The sequence below is a fragment of the Egretta garzetta genome, unplaced genomic scaffold, assembly GCF_000687185.1.
Source record: "Egretta garzetta isolate BGI_Z169 unplaced genomic scaffold, ASM68718v1 scaffold81, whole genome shotgun sequence".
Classification (NCBI taxonomy): domain Eukaryota; kingdom Metazoa; phylum Chordata; class Aves; order Pelecaniformes; family Ardeidae; genus Egretta; species Egretta garzetta.
In genome coordinates, this window is record NW_009258671.1 from 6,534,546 (window position 1) to 6,561,125 (window position 26,580).

The 26,580-nt window shown below is 41.6% G+C and overlaps 1 protein-coding gene across 1 annotated transcript in view; it reads right to left on the reverse strand.

Moving 5' to 3' along the window:
• SCUBE1 (signal peptide, CUB domain and EGF like domain containing 1) overlaps window positions 1-26,580 on the reverse strand; it is a 205,536-nt gene that overhangs the window by 16,528 nt on the left and 162,428 nt on the right. The window contains exons 10-13 of the mRNA XM_035888509.1: window positions 10,966-11,082; window positions 6,302-6,424; window positions 2,829-2,948; window positions 1,158-1,250 (exon numbers count right to left, since the gene is read on the reverse strand). Coding sequence (XP_035744402.1) covers window positions 1,158-1,250; window positions 2,829-2,948; window positions 6,302-6,424; window positions 10,966-11,082 — 453 coding nt within the window. The remainder of the gene's footprint in view (window positions 1-1,157; window positions 1,251-2,828; window positions 2,949-6,301; window positions 6,425-10,965; window positions 11,083-26,580) is intronic.

Genomic DNA, 26,580 nt, shown 5'->3' on the forward strand with positions numbered 1-26,580 from the left:
TTGGCTGTACGTCTGCTCTTGCTAATGCCAACCAGGAATATGATTAATTTAGTGGAGCTACGTTGTTGGCAGTTGAAAACCACCCAAAGGAAACATCTTTATTTGACTGCGGTATACGGCTTGCAAGCTTTATTCTTCAGCTTTAAATCCAAGGCAGTTATGACTTTAAAGGCTGTTACACAGCCATGCACTGCTTCGGAAATGTAGCTGCTGGCTGACGTCTCCACAAAGTCCATGGTGGAAAAAGCTGGGCCTGGGCTGTCACCTGCCAGCTGCTGCAGGCTGCCTGTGGGACTTGGAGCAGGTGGAGGGTGGTCACAAGTAAATGCCACAATGTGGGTCCCTTGCTGAACTAGGACTATGGAGGTAGCCTGCCCCTGTACCACAGGCAGCCACATCTGACGCTGTCTTACCTCACTCCACAGCACTGTACCTCCAAAGGCATTTCAAATATCTAAGAAATACGTGGTTAGAGTTACTGATACGTAAAGTGGGCTGACACTTCCCACTGCTGGATGCTGTTTCAGCTGCTTCTAATTTTGCCAGACTTCAACCACTTTGAGCTGAACTTTTTTTTTATGCGGAGTATCATCTTTAGGACACATTTTGAAATGTCTCTGCAAAAATAATCGAGCGGTTTCTGAGAACAAGATGAATGAAACACAGTATGTGCTCATAGAAGTCTCATAACCTTTTTATTGGGAATCCCCAGTAGGAGGATCCATGCTCCTAAGGAAGGACTTCACAGGTGAGGGCTGGGACGCACCGTAGCCTTCTGCTCTTGTGCTACTGATGGGCCCCTCTGGCTCACTTCCAAACCTGGGAAGAAATGCCATTTTGATACGCTCGCTATTGCCTTGCTGGTCTATGGAAAGTAAAGTATTCTAAATATTTGTCCTTACTGAATGTATCTCAAACCTCCACTGCTCCTATACTGACCTACCAACGCAACGCCATGCTGGAGGGCAACTAAGCACACTCCAGCCCTCAAGGAGAGGCTGAAGAAAAGCAAGTGCGTGCTTGATGAAACACAGGCTACCTTAATTCTGGCCTTGTGTAACTTGAGAGCTGTACATCTTGCAACTCCCAAATGGTCTGGGGCACCTCATCACCTACCTCCTAGATGCCAAGGCCTGGGCGAGCAGGAGAGCACCTACCTGCGCAGCTGGGCAGGGTCGCGTTGCGTTTCTGCTGAGCCTTGCCTTGCTGGACGGGAATGCCACAGCTCAGTGTGTAGCTGTTCTCCGAATCTGCAGGGCAGAACGCAGTCAGCACATGGGGCAACAGCCTCCCAAAGCATCTGCTCCCCTCGTCACCTCCAGCACTAACATTTGGTGCTTGAACAAACTTATTAATACTGCTAAATAAGAAGACATTTTAAGTGCTGAACTTGGATTTAAATGGTTGAAATGGTTTGCCAAAGTCTACTGCTTCACAGTGTTGACTACAAGTTTTGTTTCTCCCAGCACCGAAATGTTAAATTTTATAAAGAATTTGGTATGAGGTTAGCTGTCAATAATTCCATGGTGCACAAATATAAAATATTTTGTGCTTGTCTATGGCAGAGTCCTTGTGCTTTGATCATCTCTATAATTCAAAAAATAAACCACATACTTTAGTAATAATTTTAGCTTCAGACTCTGGCAGAATTTATTGGCAGAAACAAAAAATAACATACTTGGAACCATAACAGGGTTTACATACTGCACAGATAAAACTGCGTATTGGTGCATACAAATTATATAAATGCATGGTTCCAGTAATCTCTGCTAAACTGAAAATAAAGCGTGAACAGCTCTACTGCATATAATGCCAGGACTAACATGAAAAGTAGACACCCTTGTGGAAAATAATTCTGTGTCAGAACCAGCACATATATGAAAAAAGTAATAGCAACCCCCTGCCCCACCTGCCTTGCATAACTGTAGCAAATGATAAAAAAAAAAGGAGGGAGGGGAAGATGAGATGCCTGAGTTTCTATAAATAACACTCACCTGCACTATTACCAACAAAATTTATTAAAAACCAGCAACGAATACAGAGAGATGTTTTTTCCATACAGCCTCCTGAGATGGATTTTGTTGTATCCATTTTATATGAGACCGTAAGACAGGTTTAAAGCTGTTGCTATGTCATCCTTTGCTCCACTGGCTGAGCTGATGGAAGTTTTATGCTGCCCTGGCTGGCGTGGGAGCTTGCTCATGTGCTGTGGCAGCCACAGCATTAAATTGCCCAGTGTGTCCCACTCCTCCTCTCCTGCCCCTGCCCCACTCTGGGCTTGCTGACCTGAGTTCCTCTCAGGGGAACCCTCTGCTTTGGGAGTAGTTTCTGCTCCTGCTCAATTACACAATTACAGGGTATTTCAGGCCATGATGCAGCGTCCATCATTTATAAGCAGATGCCTGGATGGGCACAGGGGACTCTACTCATATTGAAAAACATGTTACTAAAAATTAGCAGGAATTCACTGAAATCAACCGTTCAGTTTCCCCCCTACTTTTGACATAGTAATTTAATATATTAAATTTTTTCTTTTGCACCATCTGGTTAAGGTAGTTGTGTGTCTTAGATTTTTGTTAAAATTTTTCCCCCCAAATGACATCTTAAATTAAACAACAAAGGGCCAAACCTCTACTGTAACTGACACTCAGCTCTTCTTGTACTTAATGATGTGCATGTTGCCCCAATTTAATTTATAATGATGTTTTGCTCATTTACAGTTGTCCATAACAAAAACTGAATGCAAGAGTCATGTCATAAATACATGAGCAGAGGAAAAATCATCAAGTCAGATTCTAGACTTAGGAGGACAAATATTTTGTACAAACCTGGAACAAAAAGAGTATTGGATGGGCATGACAGGAAGCAGCTCTCTATGCCTCCTGTCTTACTACACACTAGCTGAGCCTTGGGAGCTGGTTTGGCATTCGGGAGACATTTCACCATCTCTGAGGAGAAAAAAAAAAAAAAAAAAAAAAGAAAAATGAAAAAAATCAGGCACTGCCCAACCCAGAACCTTGTGCATCCACTTGCCTAGAGCAGTGAGGAAAGGTAGAAGTGGCAACAAAGCAAAATCAAAGGCCCAAGCATTTCTCCTTCACAGTTTCAGACTTAAACTCTAGAACAGTCTTTCCCTCCTATCCACTTCGGAACTGTTCAGGTCCAGATCTGCACTCTGAAAGGCAGGTGTCTCTCTCATTATGAGCTTAATTCTGTGTGCACAACTTGATCACAGAAGCAACAGGTAATACTAATGACCTGAGATGTCCTCTCCCTGCTTTGGAGGCACAGGTCTCTGCATTAACAGGCCAAGTACCACAGCATGCACAGAAGTCGCCCTCACAAAGATCTTCTTATTTAGATGGCCATTAAAATGATCTTTTCCACTTCTCACCCCAACTCTTGCAGACTTTTTAATTTCAGCTTCATGCTCAAGCTTCTGGAAGTAGAAAACTTCTTAGCCAGGCAGAGGTGAGGAAGGACACGCTGGGCTGGAGATGGATAGTCCCACTGGTCCTTCCAGCCACTGCTGAAATGCCCATGCAATGCTAGAAGGGACACTGTGACACACACAGACATCAGCCATTTCTCATCAGAGCCCACTGCATGAGGCACATTCCAGTTTGTGCAATGGGAATATCCAGGTTCTTCCCTTGGCTTCATGGCAGGATGAAGGCAGAGTATCCTGCAGGTCTCACAAGCTGCTCTTCATATTTAGGTAAGGCATAGTTTGTGTTTTAGCTGAAACTACATAAAGTTGTTAGGAATTGTTGGACCAGTCTCTGCTTTACTCTGAGATGATGGTATGCCACTGATAATTATAATCCCACATTTATTTTAAGTGGACATCTTTTGGGACTGAAGGGTTATTTAGCTGCATCATTCTCCACACAAATGACGAGGATCATTCTTGGCTGTGGCCAGCAGGTGCCATCACTACCTGCACTGAGGCAGCCTTGCCACTGCCCTCCTTTCACCCAGAGATCCATCCACTGCACTGACTGCTGGCCAAGTGCAGCGGGACACCTCTTTGAGCAGGTATTTCATACTGCATCAGCTGGTTAAATCTCAGCCAGGCATCTGTAGAGCAGTTCTTGCTTCAGCCCTGTAAACACACATGTTCAGGTATGTATGCTTGACTGTTCTTTGCTCTTTCTTCCAAGAATGCTCAGCTTACATGATGGACTTGGCTGACTCTTGTTTTGCTCATGGTTGACTGTGCTACTGCGGCCCCTCAGCTCACCACTGAACCACACTGAGTCTAGGAGGAAAGAGCCAGGCTGATCTGGGTCCGCCAGGGTTTGGGAAGAGCCCAGTAAAGCTCGGGTGAAACAGACCAATTCAAATGCGGTAGCTGGAATGAGCCTTGCCTGGCTTGGCTTGGTGCAAAGGAAGGGTCCCAGCAGCTGCCAGCTGGGTTGTATTCCTGGCCTCACTAGTGGTCAAGTTATAAAATATGCAAGTCCTTTGAACATGCCTCGTGTTTGCATCTCAAGTGTGGGAGTAATCATCCACCACTTACCTCCCTCCTTAGGCCTTTTATGTTACTTAGGTGATGTTTATAAAGAAATAATTTCTTTGGACTGAGGAGACAACACAAGCACAAAGTGTCATTGCTGAGCAAAAGAGGATTTTGTTACTGCAAGTGTGTCCAAGTCATGTGGCATTCAGGATCATTAGGTATCATTCTCCTCTTTTTTATTGTGCTTTTATAACAACATCAAATGCAGTTTCCTCTAAACAACGCTGGTAGTAAACACAGGCGATCAGCAGGGAGATGACACTCATTTTAAGCCTCATTAAATTAATCAAATAAAACAGTGTATATCAATAGGAAGGGTGTTCTATTTTCCATCTTCCAACTGAGTATTACAAATAAGGAAGGGAAATTTACAGCTAGGAAATTATTCTCAATACAGTCTCTTACCATAGGAACAGCATTCTTAGTAGGTTGAGAGGGAATATAGCACAAAAATTCTGTGGTCTAACTATATACCAGACCTAAAAAAATTTTAGTCCTTGCTGTTAATTTAAAAATTCCTTTCCAGAGGACTAACTGGTACACTGCAAGGGAGACTGAGGGGATAGTTGAAAAAACAGAGTTAACTATTTCTTACTCCTATAGTACTTGTTCTCTATATAGCAGTGAAGATAATTTATGCAAAGCTAAGTGGGAAAAATGAGGTACTTAACTGTGGTTAAGAAGACAGTCAGTGGCAAAGGCTGAAACCCAATTTGACACTGCCTGCCCCCATCTCGACTATAAAGTGCTTTCCATATTGCTGTATCCACTTAAGTGGAAAAATGCCGTAATTGCATGATCGTGCAAGCGGCTGGTGCAGTGCTCTCTACTCCAGACTACAGTGCTTTCCCTCAATATGTGCAGAGATTCCCTTAAGTAATGTCCCCCTTGATTGTTCTGGTTTGCTCTCAGGTATTGGGCATCAGCCCCAAATGTATCTACAAGAATCAAACAAACAAAAGCAAACAAACAAAACCCCATAACCTAAATTTGACTGTGCAAGACCTAAGGTATGCTATTCCCATTAAAAAACATGGAAATGGAATTAAAATCTCACAGAAAATACTTTGAATGGCTGTAGCCATGGCTAAGATTTTCTGTGCTTGAAATTAGACCCCGGGGGAAAAAAAAGTCATCTACTTACAAGATAAACAAGAATGATGACTGGAACAGATATTCAGATTTGCCACAAAGTGGCACCAGCAGCAAGTGCCATCATTTTAGTGGTCCCAGGATTTGTGCTCATTGCAATTCATAATTTTAATACAGCTAGTGTCAGTGCTTTATATTAAACAGGATGCCTTTGGTGATAACTTGAAAAATCGGGGTATGGTGCTGTGAATGCAGATAATAACCTGAATACCACATGCTATTTGTAAAGAGTTAAATATTTTGAATATTCTAAATGACTCTTAGAGGGAAACAGAGTTATATCTGTTATACCTTAGAGGTCAGAGAGATGGATGTCAAAGGACAAAAAAAGAAAAGGAGAAAACTACAAAATACATAATCATGTAGGAAGATTTAGATTTTTGTTAACAGACTCATAAAAGTAAAAAAAAAAAATTCAACACAAAAAATCCAACATATTGCCCATTCTCTAATCCACCTGTAGTTACATCCTAGTCCATGGATGGCCAGGTATTAAAAGCTAAAATGAATTTGGGGATCTGTATTGCAAAAATGCAGCATCCCTCAGGCAAAACCATGGTCTTTTCCACCCTCCTAGAGAACAGGAGCATCACTAGAGTCATCTCCGACTCAGTCTCCCACACTTACCAACACAATCCTTTTTATTCCAGTGCAGTTTCTTTCCAGGTGGACAGACACACTCATAGCTGCCCATCGTATTAAGACACCCATAGTCACAGCTACCATTGCTGATGCTGCATTCATCAATATCTGAAATGTAATTAAAGTTGCAAGAGTATTAACCGTATGTGCACATGTATACTGTGCATTAAGATATTATCTGTATAAGGTATCTGTTTTCTACTATGTATTTTATGTTTCAGTCTATATAAACATGTATAAAAACAGACAGTAATCATGTCAAACAATTTAATGTACATTAAATGTATTTGTCCTTAGACACATACTTAGCTCCTGCTCTTGCAGAGATTTATGCATATGATACGATTTACTTGCCAGTACTAGTTACACTGAAATTCTTGTAAGTACTCACAAGATAGAAAACATGCTCAAGAATCTCTGCAGCATCTGGACAATAAAGTATATTGCATTATACGGAAAAATGTCAAAGGCATAAACATCTGTGAGATTCGATCACTTTTGCATAACAGGAAGATAAATTCTCCATAGTGATTCACTGAGTTTGCTTTTAGAAATTATTCAGATGGAGGAAATGATATATTTGATAGGAACCTAGCAGCTGAAACGTAGTTTATTTAGTCTTCTACTCCTCAAATAAAAATGGAAGGTAAGAGCTTGGAAAAAGGCAAAGCAATTACCAGATATTTATCACTGATATTCCACATAAAATCTTCCAACTTCAAATACATTAGAAAAGTATTTAGTCAATATGAGGTATAACCTTTTTAGTCTATGCAATCAGCATTTATATACTTGTGCTGACATGGCTGATCTCTCACCTCCTCTCCTCCTACCACCAGAAAGGATGTTTATCCATCACGCTCAACAGGAGCTGTGCTGCCACGTACTCACCTCTGGATCATGATCAGGCACATTTGGGACACTAGATGGCATGGGCCAAAATTGTGACATGGCACCAGTGAACCATCAGTTGCACATTGCTGCTCCAGACTCTTTGATTTACTAGTATAGCCATAGCCCAAAAGCCCTTGTTATGGACTGCGGCCCTGTTATTTTAGGTACTGCAATAACCTCAACAAAGAGTCGTTTCTGCCCTTTGAACACAGCTACCCATCTGCTTGCTAAAACGGTAGCGTTACTGTAATAGACTTTCATAAGGCATGCAGGATATACCATTTGACATATGCTTGAATGAGCTAGAACGACATCAAATCAACATGACATATACCAAATTGCAAATAATCTGGCTTAATGATAGGCCTCAAAACGTTACTATATTAGGAAAATTATCACTTAATGCATTTCTAAGGGAGGTCTGGCCATAAAGGCTCACAGGCTGAGTGTCTAACTGCCTTTCCAAACCACACCTGAGCCCAGGCTTGAACTCCAATTGCCATGTGCTTGGCACTGCGTGAATCCCTATGGTTTGCAGGAACGCAGTCCGAGTTCAAGCCATTTCTCCCCAGGCACCAGTTTTGGAGCCCGGGGACCCCATCTGAAGCCAGAGGGTGAGGTACAGGTAGGAGGTGGGGCTGATGAGGGATTGGGATCAAGCACACACTTCGGCCCTGTGCTGATTAAGAAATGCAGGCCTACACATATTAGCCAAGCTTTCCTCTGGCATCTTGGGGCACCTGATGGGAACATGAGAGTATTTACTGGGGTAGCTGCTGAAATCCAGAAGTGGCTTTCTTTTTCTGATGCCTGTTTGGTTAAGCAAAAATGTAGAAAACAGAGAGTACACACATAACAGAAACTGAGAAAGACACCCTGACACAACAGGCAAGTTTCTAGACAACATTACAATTTCTGAGTCAAGACTTCTGGAGGTCCTGGGTCAGCAGTTCCAAAACCTGACGTGGGAGACAGTCCCAGAAAAAAACTTTTTCTAGGAAATTTTGTACATAGTGGTCAGGCTTCTGCTGAGTGCAACAGTGGGATCTGCCAACCCGTACTTCAAAACACACATTTAGTCCACAGTGCTCCTGCCTCTGAGCTCTGGCCAAACTGTTCAAACATGAGTTCTTGCTGTCAAGTACTGCAGCCCAGAACCAAGCTCCTGAAGAAGCAGCCAAATTCCCAAAGGCGTTGAACAGTCCCGCAGATTCTACTGACTCTCCTAATGTCGCTTAATGGTCAACATATAATGCAAGTAGGGCTTTACAGAAACAGGTGGGGTGTAAGTGCTAGCACTGGCCTTCTGAAAGATTCCCTGATGATACTTGACTTTTATTACAAGAGATGTCAAGAAAAGGATTCTAGAGAGCGCAACAAGGCTTGCCCCTCAGCATGGAAGGCCCAGAACAAGGACATTGCCACATAGTTTATTAATTACTAGTAGAGGGGAAGCAAGATGGAGAGAAAGCTTATTAAGAGGCAAACTTGCACCAAATCTTCTTGAAGGTTCTCATTATTTCTCCCTAGTTGTGACTTCTGCTCAGTGCCACATGGATGGCAGCCAGGGTGAGTTATTTGTTCCACTGTAAACATCACTCTCCAGGGGCTGAGTAAAACTAATGATAGGCCTGAGCAGCAAAGCTCAGGGCCTGGACAAGTCTGGATTCAGAACTGGGATTTTGGATCTGCTCATTATGGAAAAAAGCAGGTTTGGATCCAGTTATGCTTTTGCCTGAAGTTGAGCACTGAGTATTTCCAGTTAGAGTTTTGGTCCTACTTCAGTCTTATTTAGAAGACTGAAGCTGAACTGAGGCTCAAGATTATTTAAAGACTGAGGCTGAACCCCAAAGTTTGAGGCTTTCCCTAAATTAATACATAAATAGAGTCATTAAGGAATTAACTGTGAAACTGAAGATCAGTCTCTCCACACCCCGCATAGGTCCCCAAAACTTTCAGACTCTGATTTTGCTTTCCGAACTGCCCTCAAGTGGAATCTTTTTCCAGACGCTTTCCTTAGATGGACTGCTATTTCTCTTCCTACTGGCCTCTACTATACAGTGAATTCATTTCTTTCTTACCCTGCCCTAGACAAGAGCTACTAACATACACCTCCTACAGCCTTCTCCCAAAGGGAAGCCAGGCAGAGGTACCATTAGTAGTGTCTCACGTTAACCCTACAAAATTAGGTGAACTCAGCACTGGGACAAGTGAGGGGCTAGCATCTGTTTCTGCTACATCAGTTTGCATGGCACAAACCGAATCACGCGGGAACGGAAACAATGTGAGCCTTGAACTCTATCTTTTTGACTTTGTCTGCAGCACGCTTTACTTCTTAGGAATACAGAGAGGACAACTCTTGCATATATGTGCCGCAATGCCTGCTGCACAGATTAAGAGCCGTTAGGGCCCAACACTGTTCTCAGCAATTCCTCTAACATACTTTCCCTGGGCTAAGTCTGACTCAGATCAGAACCTGGCCTGAATATGAGGATTTCGTGGGTTTGAAGTCGGGGCTTTGTTTATAGTTTGATGCAAGCTTTACTTAGCTGGTATCTTGAATAATTTGAATAATTAAATAATTAACTATTAACCATCTTTTAACTAAACAAAACCATTTAGTTTTACATTTTAAAACAGCATGGAGGGTTTCTTTTATGTCAGTATTTTCTATACAAGTAATTTAGATTCAGGGCCTTCAGGTTTTATTATAATTTTCTCATCACTTTCGTTCGTGTAATGCTGACTTGATTGGTTAAAAGCATAATTTGGACTTAATAGGCTTAACAAATCCCTCAAAAAAACCCTTTGCCCCCCTTTGACTGGTGTTCTGAACACAATCAAAACCTATCCCACTTATTAAACCTTCAGGCAGGAGACCACAGCAATACCTGGGGGTGTTAGCCAGGCCTGTGGCTGGCAGTCTTGTACTGCGACACCCCTGACAAACACTGGACTTAATTTGAGCTCTTTGAAATTCTCCTGCCTTGATCAAGTAGAAGTTGAACTCTAATTTGGTCATTGTGATAATATTGCCCTATGATGCACTTAAAAAATATCCCTTTCCTGGATAACCAAACATGACAGCACCAATTCTTTCCAGTTATGCCAAAAAGCTTGAAGAGCTGAAGCAGCTCCACAGAAGATGGGAAGAAGATACCCCACAGCCTTCCATTATGAGTTTCACAGGCAGTTTATGTGGCAGATTGGTAAGGACAAATACCAACAGAGCCAAAATTTGTAAAATTTGTAAAACTGGCATCCTTCTATTCTCTCTGTTGCCCCTCATTTGAAGCCTTCCTTCTGTAAATACATTTGTGACTAACCTCACTCCTGTGGAGGTACCGATTGGTACTCTGCGCTTGTAAACTCTGTAAGGAATCTTACCCTTCACAGTGCGATGAACCCCAGCCATGAGGCTGCTTTGCGATGATTGGGGAAGAATGGCTGCATCCATGCAGCAGTGGATGCAAGGCTGACAACTGCAGGCTTCTCGTCTATCCTGAGGTTGCTATGTACCACCATCAAAAAATGCAAGGACATTGTTTTTATTGATGTTCTTCTCCTAGGAATGCTTCAGCAAATTTGAGATGCTGAAATTTTAGTCATACCCAGCTCATGCTATTTTAGCTTTATTTTAACTTTATTGCTTTATCTTCTTCAGTTCTAAAATCTTCAGCTAAAAGAATGTGTGGCTCAGTAAACAGTTCACAAAGCAAACAAGCAAACAGATAAGCAAAGCTCAGTTTCCAAACCTCCGCAGTGCGTCAGTCCGTACAAGGTGTAGCCTTTATGGCAGAGACATTCAAAACTTCCAGGGTAGTTGATGCAGGTGTGATCACAGGTCCTTTCGAAGGAACACTCATCTATATCTGAATTCATAGAAAAAGCATTAAGAAATTAGAATTCAGTTAAACTGAATGGCTGGACTTTCACATTCAGTTGCAACATCTTGTTGCTGATAAAAGTATCAGGTATCACCCCAGGTAAAATCTGAATAAAATATCATTCTCATTCCTCTAGTGCCTTATAGAGAAAGGACTTGCAGGTACATGGAGAAAGGTAAGAAAAGATAATTTAAGAAAAAACATGAAGACTGTATTATATATATTCACCATTAGATGGCAACCTTTAACTTCTGATGATATTTACCCAGCAGGGCTGTGGGGTATTAAGGTTTTTGGGGTTAGTGGCACAATGGAAAAAAGTTTTGGGTCGAATCAAGTCATTCTCTCTTTCATGGACCACTCGTCTGACATCTTGCCCACCAGGACAGGGAGTCACTTGCAGCCTTCCGCTCTGCCCAGGCAAGACTCTACAGGCACTGGAATAGCTACAAGGGGGGCAAGCAAAACAGTGCTTGAGAATAAGCAAGTCTCAGGAATGGATGGGCTGCACCCAAGACACAGGAAATCTCAGCCTAAAGTCCACATTCTACCTAATTAAAGAAAATGTGAGCCCTTCCCCTTAAAAAAAAATCAGGCATCTCTAACTATCACTGCTCACTAATGTGAAACCCTTATGTACATAGTCTCTTCCATCCAGCAGCCTATGAAGAAAGCAATTAACAGGATGCTGCTTCAAAGATAGTACAAAGGTTTCGCTGAGCAGTGTGATTTAAACTAAACTAAAAAAAAAAAATTAAAATAAAGGTTTATTTGACTGCATTCATGACGGAATGGACTTGCTGAAAACTGTTACATTAAAGGTACCTTAAACAGCAAATGTGTGCAAAATAACAACACTTTTGAGTGAATTTTATCTTCAAACAATAGTTTTTCTAAAAATCCTCTTCAGTGATTAATTTTTCTGTTAAAAGGTCAGAGAAATTAATACAATGGTGTTATCTGACAGTGGTCATTTCAACAAATCTCATCCCTCTAATATTCTTGAGATATAAATGAATAGAATAGTATTCCTCTAATAGCTTGCACACTTCGTAGAGTTGCTTATTAAGGACATAAGCTGAGCAACACCATTAGTAGATATAACTTGGACTTTCATATTGTACATGCTCAGAAAGCTGTGGATGCTTGAAAAAACTTGAAAACTCACCAATACTTAAGGGTATGTTACCCAACTGCTATATCCAAGCATTATTTACATAGTTTTGATGTTTAACGAAACATTCTAGGTCTCATCCTGCTATTATAAATGCAAATACTTTGCTTCAAGAACTATAAAATTAAGATTTTGCATACATGTACACAAATCCAAAATCTGTGAGTTTATGCACAAACTTAGGATGTTGTAAACAGCTATACTTTATACGATCTCCAATTTTAAGTGTTTCAAAACATTCATACAAAAGGGAATTCACAATGTGAAAAGTAACTGCTCAGGCAAACGTGCAACATAAAATGAAATACACATGATGAACAAAAATCTACACTATCCAGTTTTATGCGTGCATCACAATCACTTGTTATGATCAAGTAGCCAAAACCAGACAACTGAGGTTTTCTCTTTTTTAAATCTACTTCCTTTTCATGCATTTTCTATGCATTTTAAAATATCATTATCTGAGTTCTGAAAGTAATTTCTTTTTAAGGTTTCCTTTATAGTCCTGGAAATAGGCAGCTTCTGAATACATATAAATGGCAAACTGTTTCGGTTTTCTCTAAATAAATACATAAAGTAAAATCATTTGGGAATGACCACTGCAGTTACAGTTTTAAAAGATTTTTAATGCATAAGAAGCCAAATCATACATCATGGTTTCATTCATGTGTAACCTTGCTCACTATATGGTATTGCAGGAAATTTACAAAAGCAGTTCATTCTCTGGCCTCTGACTTACCTCGGAAGGCTCTTTTTCAAAAATACTTTCATATTTCTCAATAGTGATCTTACCCTGTACTAGCTTAGTCAGTGGGGGGTTATGTGTTGCTTTCACATGTACCATGTTGTGTTGTTACCTATTATGGCTTACGCCTTCACAGCTTTTTCTTTACATTAAGAAGGATGCATACCCCTCTTTGCCTGTGGGAACACCAGTTTGTCTGCTAATATGACCAGTCATCTGCTTGCCAAGTCACAGGCACTCACGATGGACAAATGCATTTCTATTACACGAAATATCAGCTACTCATAAACTTATATTGCTTACACTGGCTGGCAGAGACACTGAAACAAACACTTTTATTATAATACAAAGATGGCTATTAAGAGCTTTTGCATCATTTAAACCCCTCATCACACCTCCTGCTGCTGTTCTTATAAATTCGACCTCTGCTGAATTCAGCATCTTGCCTTGGCTGATCAAACATGGAAGGCTTCCGCGCAGATTTTTCCTTGCTTAAGAACAAGCCCCTTGGCCCCTCTCCTCCTTGCCTGTGGAGGGTAGGGCTGGGCAGTGCCTAGCAGAGCTTCCCACAGCACCCGAACTGCAGAATCACCAGTCCCCTGAGGAATTCAGCACTGGCCATAGAAAAGGGAAAAATATGCACCACATACTCTTTACTAAAAGAAACTGGTAGTGTGATAGAGGATGCTGAAATCCTCTCGCACTTTTTTTTTTTTTTCTAAAAAAACCTTCAAAATCCGTCTTCTGAGCGCTGTTACCTCCTGGCTCCCAGAAACTCTGAAGTTGGCCTTCACATCGTTGTGGTGTTCCACAATACTTTGCCATATTTACCCTGAAAGGACGTGCTTATTTCCCACCACCCTCACGATACAGGTATATCTCGTAAGAGACTGAGAAGCAGGGAGTTCCGTCCGGTTTTCACCTTCACAGCCCTGGCTTTCAAATCCTGCTTACCACACAACTGGGAAGGAACGTAGGTATCTAAAGCTTGCCTCCTCTGTACAAACACTACCACACAATCTGGTAGCATTAGCTACTGAAGAGAAGCCCAAAAATACAAAAGCAGAGATGTGGCAAGTTACAGGTAGAGACAACTGAGAACAAATAATTTCTCTTTCAGTTTTGAGGTCAGTGTCCCCATCCCCTACCAAACACAAGTGCACACTCAAATGCACACACTTTTTTGTTTTGTATTGGGTCACTCTAAATTTTCCCCTTCCCTCCCACCAAAATAAATACTAAGAAATTAACTTTCTGGGCCTGAGGTACTCTTAAATTGATTTAAAGTTATTTAAACTTTATGAACTGCTTTAACATGAAAAGTCAAAATATTTTGTTTTCAAGGAACTGCAGAGGAAAACTTCAACTTGAGGTTGAACTTTCTTTTCTATTTTTAGTTGAATTGGAATGAATTCACATATAGCCCAAGCTGTCTCAGAAAATTTCAGATTTGCTTATGCACTTGCTTGACATCAAATGCATTCCTTTTACTTTCACTTAGTCAAAAATTCATATCCTGTTCACCACTGTAATCAGCATATGCAGTTGTGTCATTTCAGCATCTTAAGAGATGCCTTCACAGCTTAACTGTTTGAAGTTGACAGGAAGTATGGGGCTAAGTTAGTCTCTGGTAGTACAGGACCAGTTTCCTACCAGACACAGGCTTTTTTTAGGATTACTAATGGTAGCATATAAATTCTAAGGTGAGGAACTCCTTACTTCACAGTAGAGGACTCAGTGGAAGTGCCAAGTTCAGGGGCTGGAGCAGATGACCTCCAGAGGTCCCTTCCCACCTCCACCACTGATTCACATGCACACTGGCGGTCCCAGCCCTCTCTAAAGGCGCTCGCTTCATGGCGTCATGTGCTACCGAGAGCTCTCCTTCCAGTTGCTGTTTCCATGACATCAAGGCATCATCTCAGTCTGAATAAAGAAGTCCAACATTTCTTCTATCAATCCACATTCTCATCTCCAAAGAGAATGTTTGAACAGTGGAAGCACTCCTTTATTTCTGATTAGAAGGGATTTGACTCAAAGAGATTGTTCAATGGTTTAATAAAAGAGCAGGATTTCCCTGTGTTTTTGAGGGAAGCAATTGTTGCCAATGGTGGTCATGCTTCGTAACATTTATTTGGCTTTGTTCCTATTATTTCAAGTCAGCATTTGGATTTTATCGTTGATTTTTCAACCATACTTAGCTTTTTTTTTTGTTCATGCTTTCACGCATTAAACAATCCCATAATGATCTTTATTTTTCTTGACAATAATGTTTGTTAGGGAGCGTCAGCTTGTCAGTACTGGAAAGTAAAGTCTTCCATCTATCTCCAGAAGGGAGCTACCACAGATCAAATTTCTTCTAAGTTTCCTCACACAGATGTGTCTCAAGGGTGACCTGAGGGAGCAGGGAGAAAGCAGCTCATTTTCCATGCTCATTCAAGTCCCTGCCCTTTCCACTGATGCTGCCAGTAGACTCCCAATTACAGTAGCACCAATTGTTCTGGTGGTTTATGTGATGTGGACACTGACTCATTTGTGGACGTCGAGTGCAGGGCACCAAGAAGCCATCACACAGTAATGATTTTTGCTAGGTCTGAAACTGAGCTGGATTCCTACCAGCAGCTCTGAAGTGAAAGGCTCCTTTCTGTACTCTGTTTCCAGTCCTCAAATGCAGTCCCCTCTATTCTTGATTGTCATTGCTTTCTTCTCTAAGATATATTTCAGAGCAACTAAAAGAAACCAATGATCAGGAAATTAAAGCGTCATGTGGGCCATTTTCGAAAAGCATTAGCATTGCAAGCAAGCAGCTCAACATTAAACACATACAGGTGAGGCTGGTAAATAGCATCAGATTTAGAGATGTTTTGAGGACTGCAAACTGATGTAGAAACTGCTATCACTCCCTGACAGAACGTGCACATGCAAAACTCACTTGCACAGAGGCACACATGCGATTTGGGGGTTGTGGTTATAGAACGGAACAATTCAACGCCCAGTTTGCCCGATCTCACATTAGAATTTTACTGCAAAAATAAGGATTTCCCCCTCTCTTTCTTCCCTAATATAATTTTGTTTGTTAATATTAATAACAAGTGAAGAAATTGGTTAGAGAAAACTAATGGTCATCACAACAGCTTTTCTCTGAGACATACATTAAGCAGGTAGGTAAATTTATGAAACTGGGAGCCTCCTTCCAAAACACAGGCCACATGTGATGCTTGAATAAGATTTTTGTCTTGCTGCTTGGAGTATTTTTCATGTGGTCTGAAAATAAATATGGCAAAGGGGGATCACCGTTATTTGATGGTGCTATTTGTGCTACAGAGAGCAAGACAGGAGGGGCTCAAAGACAATCAATAAAAGGTATAACAGGGATTTGGGACAGCGTGCAGACTGTAGTGATTCTCCAAAAATTAATTAATGATTAAGCAAAGACCCTGTCTTATATTTGATTTGTCAGTGTTCAGTGAGGCAAGACATGAAGTATAGGTCATGGCCTATATGCAAAATATATATAAAATTTAAATATACTATTTCAAATAGAAATAAAATAGATAATAAATACTTTTTGCTTAGAAAGTAAAATAAAAAGAAAAGGCAATATCTATCTCTACTCTAAGTTCCTTCATCAGTAGAAGCAACTCACAACACCCTGAATGCTGGTAGATCACTTCAGTCAAAAAAGGTCACAATATTAAGTAATACTTAGAGGTGCTATCATGACTCCATACACTCCCAATCCTCCCAGTTAGCTTAAGTATGCCTTCATTACGGCAGCAAAGATTTATATATATCTCATAACTGCTGCCCAGGATGCTGTGAAGAACATACACAGCAAGGAACCTGTAGTTTTCAGATTCACGCGTGAGTAGTGTTCGACCCCCAGGCTGGAAGCGATGGCCCAGGTGTCCCACCGCACTGCGCACAGCAAAGCCACTGCTCAGTACAGCGGGCTTATTTCCTAACGTGGCCACATTCTCCTAATGCAAAACTCTACAAGACATAGTTTTATTTTGTCCATTTCACACACTCTTGGTTTATTTTTAACCCCCAAGCCAAATGCGGACTCAGTGTGGAGTATCCCGTTCAACTGCTCGTGCACACCAGCCAACCTCAAGGCTAGTCAGAACGTTTTGTGTTCACTTTTCTCAGCTTCCAAGTCCTGGGCTCCTCTGAGAAACAGAGCCTTTCCTTTTTCTCATTCATTAAGCACACATACATAGAAACTCTAAAGAAGTGTTACATGATGTTTTTAAAATAAACAGTAATGCTTTTTTATATGTATTTTGGCTGAAAGTTATTTTCTGTCTTCCCCCCCTCCCCTCTGATTTCTGCAGGGAACTGATACCACCCATGTAATGTTGTTCACCTTACAGCCTAGCCAGCGTGGTTTCCAACAATATTTGACAGACATTAGGGAAACCACATATCTTAATCTGAGTGGTTGCTGGACCATGGGGAGTCATGACTCAAGCTATGTTCTCCAACAAATGCTGGTTTAAATTCAGTATTGGGAAAGGTATTATTTTGCTACAGCAGCCATGTGAGGGGGTTTCTACCACATCTCACGTTTTCTGATCCACAGTGACTTTCTCCTGTTCACAGTTAGTAAAAATGCATCCTCCATCTGAGAACACAACTCTCTAATACACATCCAACGCTGACCAGAAGGAATGGCTTATAGCTAACTTCTGCTTATGTTTCAAAGTCTACAATAATAAAACCAATGAAGAGGAAGCACAGAAAGATGTAGTAATGTACAAACCTTCTACTTCATTACCTTCCCACTGAGCGCTTCTGGAGAAAGCTAACACAAGGGGGCGGGGGGAGGGGGGAGCCATAACCCCAAACCTTTAAAAGTAATTGAAAAACCACACCCATTTAGACTCCCCACTGCATTACCGACTTGCAATCAAGGCAACTTGTTGCTGGGACTTAACTGTTAATAACTAAATACTAATGACCTGCAGAAAAAACAGATCTGGCATTAATTGCTATACTTGTAATGTGAATGTAAGTGCCTAAGCAGCACAGTCCCATCTTGTATTTCAGAAATTTAAGTGGGAAACTGTCCATTATGACTAACGTTGACTTGGACCAGAGCATGTATTTATTTAAGAACTTTATTGCTCACAGTTAACTATGTGATTAGTGAAGACCAAATGTAACACACTAATCAGGGAATGAAAGACTTCTGAAGGAAATTGATTCTGCTCGCAAGGAAATGTGCTTTTTATTAGAGATGATTTATTCTTAGAATGCAAAGTGGTAGTAAAACAAATAAACGTATATAAACTGCAAAAGAAACCTGCAAAATATACTCGAGACAGAGGCAATAAATAATTAGAAACCTGTGACTTATTATGCAAGCATCCCACAGAGGAGGTATTTCAAGGATTTAGCAGCACAAAATGAAACGACTACTGCTCAGCTTCAGGGACAGGCACACAGTAGCAGTCAGTGACAAATTCTGCAGAATTGTTGGTTCCTGCTCACTCTAATACAGGTAAGAGCACTGTTCCATGCATTATTTAAACATGCTGCTACAGTTCAGTTCAGCAACAGAAATTTGCTTGTAGCAAAATTAGAGCTAATGTAGTTTCCCCAGACCAGACAAAGCATTTAATTGTATCCTTGATTCACTCATACCAAACCGTATGCCTCTGATCTCCAGCAACAGATTTAGGCAGTAATGCTACAAACAGGTCCACGTCTTGATCCACATGGGGACGACAGAAATTGATGAGGACCTGCAGTAGAACCAGGGTCATGCAGATGTGCCTCCAGTCACATTCCCACTGAAGGAATCTGGGCTCAATTCTGCTTCTGCTCTGCGACCCACAGAAGGTACCTGCTGCCCCAGAGGACAACACTTTCTAGCATGGCAGTGGCTTAACGTGGACTTCAGTAATTACGACACATTCCTTCCTCTGGATTCAACACACTGAAGTGGCTGCTTTCTTGCAAGCTACTTAGCAGCCTGAGCTTCTGCCACAGCAATAGGCTCTCCATAGACCTTGAGCCTGCCAGCTCTTCCAGGCTGGCTAAGCAAGAAGCGCTCTGCCAAACAGCCAAACGCCCTGGAAGATGTAACTAGGCCACATTTTCCACTTGTTTAATCCAGCATGGCATGCAACACCTGGAGTGGGAATTCTAGCCCTTCCAATCCATAGCTGTACTAAGGACCACTAGTGTTACATCTACCTAGTAGTGCCTCAGGGCCTCAGTATCCTTTTGTGTCTGTATGTTTTTATTCAGTATATTGAGATCCTGGAAACAGCTTGTCCTCGTCTTCCTCCCAGCCTACCTGTACCCATAGTAAGCTGTATCACTGTTCTTGAGGCTGTCAAACTGCTGATCACTCTTAGGAGAGGCTGTATCTTTCTCTGTCTTCATACAGAGCCAAATGCAGTATTAACACCCTATAGCTCTGTTAGGGAGCCACAGTTGTCTCTGTTGTTTATCATTATGGTCTGATGATTTTAGATACTCTTATTTTGCTTTAAAGAATATCTGGGCATCCCCGATTTCTCCTTTCTATGTGTTCTCACACTTCTGCTACATGTCTGAACTTGAATGATGTCTTCCAAGTCCTAGCAGTGTGGATAGAAACCAGATGTTTATTTTGATAGAATGACTATATTTAATGCCAGCAAGATGACCATACTCATTTAGTATGACCTCCTGCACTTAAGCAGCCTCTAGCATTTTGCTTGGTATCCTCAAAAAGCATCTCTATTCCAGAAAGGATTGTCCAGATGTTTTCCTGGACTGATCTCTTAGTCTTCCCCATCAGTTTAATTTTTAGAGTTCAAACCAGTGTGAGCCTTTTTAATTGCTAAATTTGGTAGAGGCTGAATAATATCTCTTAAAAGAGTGTAATGCACACCTGATCCTTCCAGGAACCAGCAGGTACCTCTTGATATATTTCTCACATTATTTTTTTGGGTCTGAGGTTACACACAAGCAAGCAGGATTCCAACTAAGTAGTTCCCTTGGGCTGGCTGGCTGCCTCTATTAATTCATATCACCGGAGCAGCTCAGTTCAGAAGACAGTAGTCTTTCATTGGCCCCTTCAGTGGGTAGAGGAACTGCAGTAGTCGGATCCTTCTTTGATGCTATGCACCGAGGGGACAACTCTTAACCCAGCAAACTCCTCACCCTCATTAACATCAGAGCAACTGGTTTCCCACTGTTTACCCAGGAGTTACAGCAAAGGGAACTGCCCTTGGGAAGAACATTTGGGAGAGTCTGTAAAGGTAAATGGGCAGCTCGTTCTCTTTATCTCTGCTATCAGACCTTATCAAAAGAGACCAGTTGCACTTTCTGGAAACCACCGTGCTATCATCTCTGGGATTTGAAAACAGAAGGAAAGCAGGTTAAAAAACGAGACTTGGCAATAAAATTGTAGGCCTAAACAGTTTGCTCCCTCTCCAGACTAAATACAATCCTTTCTTTAGGAACTCTTCCAAGGGAGTTTTATGTGATCTCATGTACCAACAAATTAATTTTCCCTTCTCTTTTCAGTTTCTTTCAAAAATTCCCTATTTAATTATCTTCTACACAGAGTCCGCAAGCTCATTCTCTTCCACAAGCTTCCCTCAGGGCTTCCTCAGAGTCTGGAGAAATGGGGCTGCAAAACAACATCTTAATGCAGTAAATACCTATTCCCTATGTGTTCCCCTTAACGCATGTGCCAAGTTAACTGACCACCATACATTCCTCTTCCTGTCAGCACTGCAGAGCCAATTCTGCTCCCAGTCAGTGAGTACAGTTTTGTTCTGCCTCATTCATCAGCCACGGAACTATTTGCTTGCTTTTGGATCACCAAAAGCTTTGCCTGAGGGGCTGGAAAGATTTATGGGTTTGGATGGAAACTGCAGAATTTGGCAATTTCAGCCAGGCAAAAATTGGCAGCTAACTTTGGGGTCTTTGGGGGTATCTTTGACTATAGTTGGTGGGATTTGGCCCAAGGTTTTTTACATTTCTGTAATGAAATACATCATCATCATCACCACCATTATTATTACATTATTATTTCTCTGCTGTTGGGCAAAGAAATATGTTTCCAACATTCTTTACTGCAGCATTATGAAGGACCCCACCACCTTCTTTTTTTTTGTAAGCAGCACCAAACTAAAAACCAGAATAATGGTAGAGGATTACCTGATAAATTCCCTTTTCTGGCAGATAATAATTTCTTCTAATATTTTAAGCATGGTTGTGCAAAACTACTTGCTAAATCTTGGTACTGCAAGGAGAGCTGGAGAACAGCTGTGACAGCTTTTGCCCATGGGACTGCTGAGAAGGAAAAGGTGCCCGACCTCAGAAGTGCCAAGCTTCCCTCTTCCTCTGTTTTTTCAGCTGAGGGCCACTGCTCAGCAATTCTGAATTTGGTCAGCTGTCCTAGCAGAGAGAGAAATGAGAAAACCGATGCTGTGTCCTGAGGCTTTCTGAGTGGCAGCCAGCCATATCTAATTCATATCTAATGAGGTAAGCTTGTTTCTTCTGTGCAGACACTTTACCCCATCACTCACATCAGGAATCACAGCCAGAACTCTCCCAAGCCTAATGCCCCTCTGACCATATTTCAACCAACCCTGCTGTGGCTTCTCCTCATTTGTGAAATCACTTCCCCTGGTTTTGACTGGGACAGAGTTAATTTTCTTCCTAGTAGCTGGTGTTTTGGATTTTGTATGAGAAGAATGTTGATAACTCACTGATGTTTTAGTTGTTGCTAAGCAGGGCTTACACTAGGCAAAGACTTTTCAGCTTCCCATGCTCTGCCAGGGGCACAAGAAGCTGGGAGGGGGCATGGCCAGGACAGATGACCCCAACTGGCCAAAGGGGTATTGTATACCATATGATGTCATGCTGAACAAAAGTCCTGGGGGGAGTTGGCCAGGGGGGTGCAGCTGCTGCTCGGGAACTGGCTGGGCATCGGTCAGCGGGTAGTAAGCAACAGCATTGTGCATCACTTGTTTTGTATACTCTTTTATCATTATTACTATTTTCCCTTCCTTTTCTGTCCTATTAAATTGTCTTTATCTCAACCCACGAGTTTTACATTTTTTCCGATTCTCTCCCCCATCCCACTGTCTGGGAGTGGGCAAACGGCTGTGTGGTGTTTAGCTGCCTGCTGGGTTAAACCACAACACAGATAACCTTACTCAACCTGGTGTTCAATTTAATGACCAGCTGCACCAGATGTGTGAGCTTCTGGAGCTGTGGAGAGGCCACAGATCTGTGCTGTGTCTGAGGATGTATCACCTCCTGCAAGCCTGCACTCCATGGTGCCTGTATATCTGGCTACGTGCCCCCCCTGTACATCCTCGCTGTATAGACAGCCCTTACAAACCCTCAGACTGAGTATTCATGTACTCCAAGAGAAGAAACTTGAGGGATTCACATCTGCCCTCAGCTAGGGAAAAAAAAAAAGAGCTCTCAGCTAGGGGAGTTTCCCCAGAAGGTTTAGCAGAGAGATGCACCAATCACCAGAGACAGCTGTGTAGGTACTTTCAAATAGAGAAGTTAAAAAAATAAAGGAATTATTTTTGCAGGTAAGGAAGTTTTCTGGCTCTATTATGGAACATGAAAAAAACCCTACTAATAACTAGACACAATGGTGTAAAATTAGTAAGTCTGCCCAAGGTCACAGACATGAAGGGAGCCAAGGGAGGTGTTCTATAAAGGCATTTGGAAAGTAAGATTTCAAATCATTACTGGTTTTTGCTGTCAAGCTCGTCACACTTAGCCTTACCATAAGCTCATGGCAGTTGCTCTCATATTACTTTTTCTCCTTACTGTTATCCTTGTGCATAACAATTTTTAAAAGGACATCTAAAGGATTTTTAAAAGAATTAAAAGTGCACTGTAGGGATCTGAACCTGAGTAAAGCACCACTGTCTTCTAAATACAACCAAAGCTAATAATATAAAATATGCATAAGTACATTTACCACTATTGTTCATTTTTACAACCTATTACTTTTAAAAGCAATAGAAAATGAGTTGAGCTAAGCACTTTGTCAGATCACAATTTTTTCCCCAAGAGCTACAAAATCTACCCACTATTGGATCAGGAAGGGCTGGAACTGCTTGGTAAAAGGCCATGTGCCAAAGAAAGTCTAAGTACATTTGCAACCTTTCAGTGATGGCAAATCAGAGAAAGGTCAACATAGCTGTGATAAATGAGCGTGACTTAAAACCATACCTCCGAACGCTTAGCCTGGAGAATGGCAGTGCAACTACAGTTGATGGTATTTGTGGTAAGTCAAATCTGTTATGTATGCTAGCAGCAACAAAATTGTAGCGCTGTGGGCATCAGGATGTATAGCTCTCAGATGACAGCTCTTCTCAGTGCCTGGCATGAGCACTTTGGTGATCAGTCTGTGCAACCACATCTTCACTGTTATGTGAAAGGAGCACGCATGTGCTAACAAATGCATTGCTCTGCAGATGTGGGGAACCACCATCCCCGCTGCATCTCTGAGATTTCCTTTATTTGCTTCCCACAATATGTCCAGATTGTGTTTGACACAGATTATGAAACAGAATTATTTATGGCATGAAACTAAAGATCCTCTTGAGCCCTTGCTTGTATGGGTATTTCTACACAACAATCGGACACTTAGTGGCAACACAAGGGCCTCCAAGCTTTGACGTCTGAATCTGCTGAGATACAAGGTGAAAGAGAAAGAGAGACAAGAAAGGCAAAAGGCAAAGTTTCTGTGCGATGAAGATCTTGAAACTGGAGACTGAAGTTGTTTCCATGCTCAGACTGTCTGTACACTTCCCAGACATTACACTTGCTCTTGGGTTTATGCTTACCTGTCCTAGCTCCTTCTCACCCCTCCCACCCCTCTCCATTACATGAGGGCTTTGTTGTGCTCAGGCTCCTCTATTAATCTGAGGTACCCAGCAGGAGGCAATTGGCTTTGGCTCCTATTACATTTATCCTCTTACCATTGTTTTGCTAGGCCAATCTAAAATGCAATTAAAGTCAATACTTGCCCAATATTTTTAAAGAAAACAAAGTGCTTTCATCAAAACATTGCCAAGATTTTATAAGCAAACATGTATCCTTTTCCAAAATCAATCATTTTCCAAGGCAAAGGCAAGCTGAGTTATCTACTGCTATTATGGCAATAAACTGCTACTCCTTCAAGTGCCTGGGGTAGGAGAAGCCATATATCAAGAGTAGCAGTGCATTAAAAGAAACTTCAAGCAGGTTTATTTGTTTCTTACAAACATAAACATGTTTAGTAGTCTGCACTTTGCTCAAGCCGCTATTTACACAGCAACCTTCTAAGAGCAGCTTAACAGCCTGATGACACAACATAAAAAAGGCTTTACCCTCTCTGTATCGAGCAAGGAATATTCCCTCTTCCTGCAATACATTTGATTTTTAGATATATTTCTGAAAAAAGGAAACTGTTCTCTTTGCTAAGGGTGTTTGTCTCCATCACCCTTCTATCGGAGCTGCTAGTGAGACTTCTTGAAGGAATGAGGGACTAATCTGGGTGAAAACGTGCCTAGTGTTATTTGATGGTGCTGAAAGAACAAGCACAACAACATGGTTTACTGAAAACTCAGATGCAGCACTCCACCTCCTGCGGACCTGACTGTGCATTCCCAGCTTACTTCAAGCTCTTGCTGAAGTCAGTGGCCATTGAATATACACAAGAATTGCTGCTGTTTTCTGGCTCTGCTTCATAGGCTTGTTTAAAAACTCTGCCCAGAAAGGCTGGCCTCTGCAGAGTCAAGAAACGGCAGGTATCCCTCCGAAAACACTTAACAAATGTTTTGCAAATATGCATCAAAAATACTCCACCCACCAAAACCCCAGGAGTTAGTCCTCCATTCCACTCTCTCTTCATATTTGAGCTTAGATTTTTGTTTTCATCTCACCTGTCCTAACTAAGGCCTCATCTCCATAACATGGCTACTGGAAGAAAATCACAACCCTTTGCTTCAATAGGTTAGGCTTTTATTCTCACTAGAACAAAATAAACAAAACAGGGCACTTTCAAAAGGCCCAGAAGGGTAGATGCAAGCACAGGAAAATAAAACTCTTCTGAACATTTGGGATAGGGTTGACCTGTTATTGCAATTCTGTATAGCACTTAGTGTAAAGGCTATCTGACCTTAATCAAGGTGATTAAGTGGCTGAGAGCAGTAATATGGCATTATCTCAATGTGCACCACTGCAATAGTGGAGAATATATACACATGAAGTCTTTCTCTGGTTCTCTTTAAAAACAATTCCTATTGAATTACAGCTTTCAGCGCTATTTATCAACAGATTATTGTTTGTGGAAGAATGCTACCTTCCTGCTCAAACTATTCCAAGCCTGATTCATATCCTGGTAATTCATTAATTCTAGTCCAGTAAAATAATTTCTGCACTATACACATAAATCCTACAGCATCAACTGAAAGATATATCTCAAATTCTCTTGCTAAACACTAATGGAACGTTTTGCTTGGCTTCCCCCACACATCTTCAAGGGGAGGGGGCCAGACAGAGCTGTAAAAAGCAATCTGATAGCAGTATACTTTATAGAGTTTAATGTAGGAATATAAGAGCTACCATACCGAATGAGACCTGAGGTCAAACTAATCTAGTATCTTACTGCCAACAGTAGCCTGTGTCAGAAGCTTCATGGGAAAATAGAGGTGGAATAATCTGTCCCATCTGCCCTCCCCACATTAGGTCTCATCCCATTAGAACTTGATTTAAAGCCTAGATTGTGAGGTTTAATATTCCTTCCAAGGAGCAGCAACCAAAGAAAATTTGCCTTTAACTTACGATAACGCTGTGCTGCAGAGAGGGGAACTGGAGGTGGAGGGGACGTATTTGTTTTCATGTTTCAGCAGACTTAATTGCTACAACTAACATGGGAGATACTATCACTTGGCAAACAAACTTGTACTGGCTAGAGCTGTTTTTACTTCATGCCTGGGGCATTTATTGTTTCTGGGTATGATCTTGCAACCCTTTTTTTCTCACAGAGGCAGACTGTGCCACTATTCACAATCTCACTTGACACCAAGAGTAAGCACCATGTGTAACAGAAAGGGTTTGAGAAGTATTCCTTTTTATCGACAGTGTAACATGTTGCTTCCCAGTGGAGCATTTTTTTAATCTGATGGTAGGAGCAATATGGTGCTTGTCTTAAGCAAGATATTTTTGTAAGGCTCAGTGACACAGAATGCCTTAGAGAAAATCTGCATAGGAAATTAACGCCATCAGTGACAGGGAAACCATCTTGAATTTTCTTTCTGTGAGCAAGCCTGATTTCCACAAGCAGCTCCAGTATGTCCTCCACTGCACCGCTGATTCTCACTGGTTCTCAAGGTATGCCAGCAGCTGAACCAGCACTATTGTTTATATACCAAGTGTCCACACAAACGTACTGGGCGAGAGTCAGCTGGACTGGCTGAAAATCAGCCTGTATCAAGTCAATGTATTTTATATCTTACAGCACGCCTATTTGATGTGGATGAGTGTCTGAGTGCATCAAGGCGAAATCACTCTCCTTCATGTGTATCGCACCAATGAGTCG